The 9,328-nt window shown below is 40.9% G+C and overlaps 1 protein-coding gene across 1 annotated transcript; it reads left to right on the top strand.

The window, feature by feature from the left end:
• The first annotated feature begins 5,581 nt into the window (after positions 1-5,581).
• On the top strand, positions 5,582-6,298 carry LOC128773757 (uncharacterized). The gene is given in 2 exon segments (XM_053891316.1): positions 5,582-6,234; positions 6,237-6,298. Coding segments are annotated over 2 exon segments (672 nt in total). The 5' UTR covers positions 5,582-5,624.
• The last annotated feature ends 3,030 nt before the right edge of the window (positions 6,299-9,328 follow it).

Here is a 9,328-nt window from a genome sequence, read left to right as displayed (position 1 = left end):
TGTGAAGTGTTAAAAGTCCGTCTAGATTCCTGACTTGCCACATTTCTTTAGAAAACTAACTCTACAGGGGCGCCTGGGTGGCGCAGTCGGTTAAGCGTCCGACTTCAGCCAGGTCACGATCTCGCGGTCTGTGAGTTCGAGCCCCGCGTCAGGCTCTGGGCTGATGGCTCGGAGCCTGGAGCCTGTTTCCGATTCTGTGTCCTCCTCTCTCTCTGCCCCTCCCCCGTTCATGCTTTGTCTCTCTCTCTCTCTCTGTCCCAAAAATAAATAAAAAACGTTGAAAAAAAAATTAAAAAAAAAAAAAAAAACTAACTCTACAGGCATGGGCAGCTAGCTGATTCAGTTGGTTGAGCATCTGACTTTGTCTCAGTTCAGGATCAGATCTCAAGGTTCGTGAGTTTGAGTCCTGCATCAGGCCTGTTGCTGTCAGCACAGACCTGCTTTGGATCCTCTACCACTCACTCTCTACACGTCCACAGCTCACACTAGCTCCCTCTTTCTCCCTCTCTCTCCCTCTCAAAAAAAAAATCTAATTCTACAAAACACAGATTTCCTAACTGCTGCTTGAGCAAATGAGTTGACTTATAAAGGAAATATATGCTTTATTTTTAAAATATTAATAAACTCCTCCCCATAGTAGCCCCAAACTGGAGACAACCCAGATATTCATCTACAGAAGAATGGGTACACAAATTGGGTATGGCCAAAAAACGGAATACTATGCAACAATAAAAATGAACAAAGTGATGATGCATTCGACAGCACAGGTGAATCTCACAAACAGTATGCCAAACAAAAGAAAGCTGACAGCGAAGATATGTTACATTCCGTGTGTTTCCATATATGTGAAGTTTAAGAATACGAAAACAGGAGCACTTGGGTGGCTCAGTCCGTTAAGCGTTCAACTTCAGCTCAGCTCATGATATCATGGTTGGTGGGTTGGAGGCCCACACTGGGGTCTGTGCTGACGACTCAGAGCCTGGAACCTGCTTTGGATTCTGTGTCTTCCTCTCTCTCTGACACTCCCCTGCTCACGCTCTGTGTGTGTCTCTCTCAAAAATAAATATACATTAAAAATTTAAAAATAATATGCAAACACATTTATGGTAGAGGAAACTAGATTAGTTGTTTACACATGGGTGGGGGGGAGCAGGCCTACGTGACTATTGACTAGCAAGAGTCAAGAAAAAGGTTTGGGGGACTGGAATATTCTTTTCCTTTAAATGGAAGTTACTGTGGGAAATAGGTAAATCTTCCCTGAGCTGTACATTTAAGGTGAGTATTTTTTACTCTCTGTAAATTACACTGCAGCTAAAGTATGAAACAAAAAGAAATAAAAAATGATAGTGTAAGTTTCCCTGTACTCTCCCTATTTGCTATAAACCTTTCTACCCTTGTGTCTCCTCTCTGCACAGTTCTGGCTCTGGTTCAATTAACATCATGCTTACTGTGCGAGTTTTGATAATTTTGAAACAAAACAGAAAGAGGCCACATATGAGACCTACGTCAATATCTATCCATGCATCCCTGTCCACGGAAGCTTAAGGAAGGTGCATTCCTGTTGGCCCTAACTTTGGCTCCTGTCATGTCACATCTTTCTTCCAATTCAATATGGACCTTCTTATAGTTTTCTGACTTAAGACTCTCATGAAGTACAGTGATTATTTGATGTAGGTCCTCCAAAAATAAATTTCTCTTCTAGAAACACCTCTCCAAAGGGTGTTTCACTGCTCTGGTGCTCTATAGCATCTCTTGGAATGTACCTGCCACTCATAATTCACAGATCCGCACTTGTAGTCATGGAAAAAGAAGGACATTTGTTTGTTTGGTAAATCACCTGTAGGCCCAATGTGGGGCTGGAACTCACAACCCTAGATCAAGAGTCACAGGCTCTGACAGCTGAGCAAGCCAGGCACCCCAAGAATAATTTGACTTATTTCCCTTACAGTTTGGCAGCTACTACTACTCTGTGTCCTTAGAAAGGCTTTTTTTTTTCCCATAGTAGGGAAACTACTGTGCTTTATCTTTTTCCCTGGTCAAGGAGAGCCTTGAGACATCTTGGGGGTCATTTTAGTTTAATCATTTCATCTCATCTGTGAAGAGCTTACATGTCATTCACTGGATGGTCCAACAAAGAAAGTTAAGTCCAGGCCCCTGTTGTTCTGACATAACCCAGCATCTTCACATTTTTACCATGGCCTACTAGTCTCTATGCCGTCGGCTTTTAAAACTGAGTTTATTTCAGTATCACTTTGATTATGAATGAAAACTCACAATATGGGGTAATGGCTCCCCGCCATCATACCTGTCTTTCCATGCCACAGTGATATGACTGTGTGTTTGTGGGAAAACAAACTTGTAAACGTTACTGCTTGTAACTTAGAAATTCAGGGACAGTGTTGCCAAACCACAGGGTGTCATTTCTTTGATAGATTGAACACAACTTTGTTGTTTGTTTGTTTTTTTATAAAATACCTGCTTTTTGTGTCACTTTTTTATGGTAATAAAATATCTATCACAAAGAATTTTTCATTTAACCATTTTGAAGCGTTCTGCAGCATTGGCGACATTCACATTGTTGTGCAACCCTCACAACCATCCATCTCCAGAATTTTTTCATGTTCCAAAACAAACTCAGTACCCATTGAACACTAAGTCCCCTTCCCATCCACTATTGAACTTTCTGTCTTTATGAGTTTGATTAGGTTACTCATAGAAGTAGAACCATAGAGTATTTGTTCTTTTTGTCTGACTTATTTCCCTCGTTATAATGCCCTTGAGGTTCACCCATGTTGTAGCAGGTGTCAGAATGTCCTTCTTGTAGAAGCCTGAATATCATTCCAGATATGGATAGACCGCATTAGTTTATCCATTCATCCACTGACGGGCATCTGCGTTGTTTCCACATAAGCTCTTATGAATAATGTTGCTACGGACATGAGTGGGCAAATATCTATTTGAGTTCCTGCTTTCTCTTCTTTTGGTTATACATATCCAGAAGTGGAAGGGCTGCACCACATGGCAATCCTAAGTTTCAATTTTTGAGGAATCTCTGTACTGTTTTCCACAGTGGCTGTGCTATTTAACATTCCCACCAGCAATGCACACTGTTGACTAAACTTGTAATTTATTTTCTGATATGTTGCTGTCCTTCAAGATTCAGCTTCATTCTTTATGGGACATAAAATATGGGCCACTATTATAATTGACATAGAAATTGTCTATTTTTTTTAAGTTTACTTATTTGTTTTGAGACAGAAAAAATAGAGGCGAGGCAGAGACAGGGAGAGAGAGGGAATCACAAGCAGTCTCTGCACTGCCAGCACAGAGCTCCATGTGGGGCTTGAACTCACAAACTGTGAGATCATGTATGACCTGAGATGAATCCAGAGTCAGACGCTTAAGGGATTGAGCTGTCTAGGCACTTGTATTTTTTATTCTCTTTGGATGTGAATAAATGCCATCTGGTATCAGGAGAGCCATGAATAACTCTGTCAACACCAAGAGCTCTAGAGTCTGGCTTTGCCATTTATGTCTGTGTGACCTAGAGTAAGTTACTCAACCTCTCGGAGCTCAAGCCCCTCGTTTCAAAAATGGGGGTCATAACTCTATATCTATCATTGGGCTGCTATGAGAATTGAAATGTGTTAATGTGAATTATCTGGAATAGGCAATGACCTTTACAAAATGCAAGCTATGTATAATAAACATTTGGTAAGAGGCAGGGTATGTTGGGCTTTCTTCGGAGCCCCAAACTCTACATTAATTGTATCTTTTTTTTTTTTTTTTTTTTACTATAGGTCATTTGTCTCTCCTTGTGGATCTTTGAATGTTGGCTTGACATTTTCCCCTTCCAGGTTAAAATTTCCTGCTGCTACGAAGAATATTTACCATTCTTTAAGCTTCTGCACACTGGAGTCCTTCTACATGGCATATGGGTAATATGTTAACATAAGATACAGGGAGTGTTTAAAATTTGATCATCAGGAAAAACATGTTCTCATTCCACTGGTTCCACACACAGATGCACCCAAACTTCCTTGAACTGGCATACTTTTCTGCATTTGTAACATTCTTCGTCCTGATTCTTCATGCTGTCAAAACTCCTTGGTCTTATGGACCATTCGCTCAGACCTCTATGGGCAAGGAAATATCATTCCTGGAGAGTGAGGTCATCAAACTGGCCGTCAGCTCCAAACTCATCTTTCTAATTTTACTAAAACTGCTGCTTTCATGCAATGAGGAAGTGCATTCCCCAGAAGATTATGGAACAGAGAGGATACAGTGTTGGGGATATCAGGCTTCATAGCAAGGAGATGTAGTTTGGAGGGTCCTAAAACTCTTCTACGTGGGTGGTTGTTTATGTTTCCCACTCACCATTCCACTCTGAGCATTCCTCTCTGTCTCATTCTTTCTGCTAATCAGCAGAGGGAGAAGCCCTAGGAGTATCATTTTCTGATTATCCTTGCCACGAACTCCAAGGATTAAAACTGAAACAGATGCAAACAGGTTGGGCCACAATCTAGATTTTGCTTTGTAAGAGATATTTGCTTCATGCAAAACACACCAAGCTATTTTTAAGTTGTACCCTTAAAAGAAGCCAACGTCTAAAGGGAGAGTTTTAAGCAAGGGATGGATTAAGAAAAAGTAAATAGGCATGAATTTTTTTAAGTAGGCTCTGTGCCCAGTGGAGGAGCCATGTGGGGCTTCATCTCATGACCCTGAGATCAAGACCTAAGCTGGGATCACAAGTCCGACAACTGACTCTGCCACTCAGGCACCCTTAGCCTGATTTGTTGTGTGCAACATGTTACAGATCATCAAGGTTATGTTTATTCTGTTTTCCATTTAAAACTATGCACCATACAGATTATAGAAAATATGAAAATAAGAAGGAAATTCTCTACTTCTGTCAGTTGATCAGGGTTCCTCTTTTTGTGTGCATCCTTCTAAACTTTCAAAAATGTATGCACATATCTATACTTGTAGATATATAAAGAAAGTTGTGTGTTTTCTTTTGACGCAGATTGTCATACCATATGGATTATTTTTCATTTTGCTTTCCCATGGAGGTTTCTTCAGGTCATTTACATGGATTCACTCCTTCTTAGTAATGGTCGTGTAATATTTCACTATAATCCTTGATGTACTATAGTTTAGTTAATGATTCCTCTATTAGCAGACATTTACTTAATTCCAATTTTTCTCCCTGATAAACAGTGCTGGGAAAAAAAAAAACATCTATGTATATTTTTGCAAACTCTTAGCAATAACTTGGCAAAAGTCCTGGAATTGGAGTTGCTAGACAAGAGATATTGAACAGTTTGGTGGTTGAGAGATATGTCACACTGTGTTCCCAGAATGGCATGTAAATTTATACCGTCACCGGGGTCATTTTATCCTTACATAAACATTTAGAACACTAATTGAAAGCGAATACATATATGAGACTATTAAATATGATGCTTAGACCAGAAGGACAAGACATAAATATTGAGCACTTTCGGAACTGTGACTCATTCATTCTGATTCTTTTTTCTCTTTGGTGTGTTCCTGGTTTGATTTCATGATGCCTCTACCCTGTCATCCATCAACTGGAATTGAAGCACCTGTACCTCAAACTGATGGGCCTGTTTTTCAGTTATCTGGCCTGGGCTTTTGGCATCAGTCTAGCCAACAGCAGATCCTGGCGCGTGTGGGAGTTTAACAGCAACATTGTTTCCATTGTGTACATTGGACTTTGGGAAGCTTTCTACTTTCAAAAATGTAGCATCTCTGGTGCAATTCTTGAGTGGCCTATGTATGGCAGGATCAATGGAAGCTGGGTGATTTCAGATGAAATCTGGTATGGGCAGGGCCTGATATTGTTGGCAAATTCTTTGAATTCTGTAGTCCTGATTTTTGGTTCAGTGGCACTTGTGGTCCACTGGATCCATGCCCCATACCCAGATTTCCTTCGATTGTGTTACAACATCTCTGCCTTCTTTCTCATCTGTAGCTGTAGTTGTACTGCAATTACAGCGAGCTGGAATTTTGCTGTGGATTTTTATGGCCAAACCACCCGTGATTTCCCACTTAGTTTTCCCATTGAAAAAGAAATGCTGATAAGGAAATGCTTCTTCTATGTATTCCCACGAGGAATCACAGCTACCTCGCTCTTGCTAATAAGTGCCACAATGTTCTTCTGTGAAACATTTTCCATAAAACAGTGGAGTAAAATGAAACCCGTGACTGTGGTCAGTTGTCTCAAACAAAAGGTCTCAATGAAAGCCCTACTGTTTGGAATGGCTGTCAATAATTCTCTTGAAGAAATGTCCTACACATACATCATATTGTAATCATCTAAAATAAAACAGATTTGGTTTTTAGGGTGTGTCTGAAGCTTTTATTCTCCTTTTCTACTTTTTTCTGCAAACATCTTCCTTTCTTTAAGAATTTCAGTTCCTAAACTGTGTAGGCAAACATGTTGTGTGCATACACTATCAAAAATCAAAAGCAGGAAAAAATACTTGGATTCTGTAAGCACACAGGTGCAAGCATCAATGCATACAACCAACTCTAACTTGAAGCAGAGGTTTTACATACGCTCATACAGAAATATAGTCATGTTAAGAGCCTAGAGATCTTTAAGGCATTATAATTGGTTGGATTAGAACAGGGTTTACCCAAGGGCTCCTGGGTGGCTCAGTCGGTTGAGCGTCCAACTTCGGCTCAGGTCATGATCTTGCGGTCCGTGAGTTCAAGCCCCGTGTCGGGCTCTGTGCTAACAGCTCAGAGCCTGGAGCCTGTTTCAGATTCTGTGTCTCCTTCTCTCTCTGACCCTCCCCCATTCATGCTCTGTCTCTCTGTGTCCCAAAAATAAATAAACTTAAAAAAAAAAAAAAGAACAGGGTTTCTCCAAGTCAGCACAATTGACATTTTGGGCTAGGTTTTATTGGGGGTGGGGGACTATGTTGTACACTGTAGGATGTTTATCAGCCTCTACCCACTAGGTGTGAGGGGTCCTTCCTCCCCACTTCTGTTGAGATAAAAAAAATCTCCAGACATTTCCCAATATCCTCAGGAGCAAAATTGCTCCCCATTGAGAACCTTGGGGTTACAGGTAGCCAAAGACCCTGGCTAAAGAAGGCTATGGCACATTGGGAGGATTTTGAGGAAAGCTATTGAATATAATTGTATTGGCTCAGTGCATGATAACATCCTGGGTCTTTGACTACCCTTAACTCAAGGGTTTGCTGGGGGTGATTTTGTGCCTTCCACCATGGAACATTTGGCAATATCAAAAAATATAATTTTGAAGTATAGAACTCTATAGTAGTCTTAGGTAGCCTACCTAGATAGGGGGTAAATCTAAAGAAATTGCCTGAAACACAGCCTGGAAGATAAAGAAATTGACAACATGGAAGAGCACTTACAAGACCTTGAAAACAGAGTGAGAAGTCTCTGTGTATGTCTCCAGGCATTTTAGTGCAATACACACTATGGAAAAGTTGACATTTGAAGTGACATTGAAATTTTTCCAGAATTAATGAAATAGCTGAATCCTCAGATTGAGAAAGTACACTCAGTCTTGAGTAGGATATATAAAAAGAGATTCACACCTACCCTAGTGAAAATGCAGGGACTTCAGATACAAGGAGAAAGTCTTTTTTTTTTTTTATTTTTTTTTTAATGTTTATTTATTTTTGAGACAGAGACAGAGCATGAACGGGGGAGGGTCAGAGAGAGGAAGACACAGAATCTGAAACAGGCTCCAGGCTCTGAGCTGTCAGCACAGAGCCCGATGCGGGGCTCGAACTCACGGACTGCGAGATCATGACCTGAGCTGAAGTCAGATACTCAACCGACTGAGCCACCCAGACGCCCCCAAAGACATTTTTAGATAAAGAACTTACAAAAGGGGCCATTTGTGAAAAAAGTAATTGAGCCCAGAATGAAGGAGTTGAATCAAGAAGCAATCATAAACAAAGAAATTGGTAAACATATGGGCATATCTAAATTAGAACTTATTGTAATTTTTAAATGTCAATATTATGGAGTTCACAGATGGCATGTAAAACAAAGGAGGAATAATTAGGACATATGCTTTTTAATTGTTTGTTTATTCTGAGTCATTAATTAACTTGAGATTTTAAGTGAGTATATATGAGTATACAAGGACTGGAAAGGAGGAAACAAAATTGTGATTTTTCCAAGGCAACATGGTTATGTAGGAAATCCAAGACTGAATAATCATGATTTCATTTATATGAACTTTCTAAGGTAAGTTAAGATGGCAGAGGAATAGGAGGACCTTAAGCTTGTGTTCACCCTCAAATACAGCTAGGTAAATATCAAATCATCCTGAACACCCAAGAAATCAATTTGGGAACTGAAAGAACAAAACTGCAAGTTGACAAGTAGAAAAATGTCCACCTCATGGAAGATAGGAGCTGTGGAGAGTTGATTTGGGTCAGATAAGAATTGTTGATACTGTGGATGTAGCCCTGCTTACAGAGATTACAAGTTCTTATAAATAGCAAAGCACAAAATCTGAAATTTTAGAAGTCTGCCATCATCAGGGTTGTGCCCAACTAACTTTGCTACTGTGGGGAAGGAGGGCAGAGACCCAGGAGCAGACAGCATGTTCTGATGATTCCTTGTGTCCCACAGGGAGGAAGGGTTCCCATTCTTGCAGTGAATTTGGGAACAGCAGAGAGGCCTCTCTGAAGACAAAAACACTCATGGCTCCAACATGCTGCACTGTTCTTAGGCATAGGAACAGGGACAATGGCTGAGGGTGGCAAGCTTTGGTGCTGGCTTTCTGCTGCACTTTGCCATAAACTCCAAACAACTGTGTGGCTGTGCAATCTCTTTCCTGGGATGAACTGGCAAATGGCAAAAATGTGAGATTCAGTTGCGGTCTTTGGTGTGGGACTCCATAAAATTTGGAATTTAGAAATCTAGCTGACCCCTGAGGTAAAACACAGGGATACTATGTTGCTTGGCAGGCAAATGACTCAGGCACAGAGTGAGGGTAAGGATCTGACGGAAGTCAGGTACACAGGAGGGTGATTGTTTGCTCTTCTGAGAAGGCTCCCTGAAGAGTGGCGGGAGCAAAGTCTCCATTCCAGGGATGAGAGAGCAGGGAGATGCCATTTCCTGCCCCCATCCATCATCAGTGACTGACCTCAGTGAGCTAAACAGTGACAACATGTGGAGACTAAAGCTGCTTACACCAAACCTCACCCCTGTGCACCTCACAGATGCATCTCTACTAAGGCATGAGAATCAGCTCAACACGACCTCTCACCCTGCCCCCACCCAGAACACCAGCACAAAACCCTCA

Source organism: Panthera pardus, unplaced genomic scaffold, assembly GCF_024362965.1.
Source record: "Panthera pardus isolate Hobbes unplaced genomic scaffold, ASM2436296v1 HiC_scaffold_27, whole genome shotgun sequence".
Taxonomy (NCBI): domain Eukaryota; kingdom Metazoa; phylum Chordata; class Mammalia; order Carnivora; family Felidae; genus Panthera; species Panthera pardus.
Note: the sequence above shows the minus strand (reverse complement) of the source record. Positions and strands in the feature narration are given on the sequence as shown.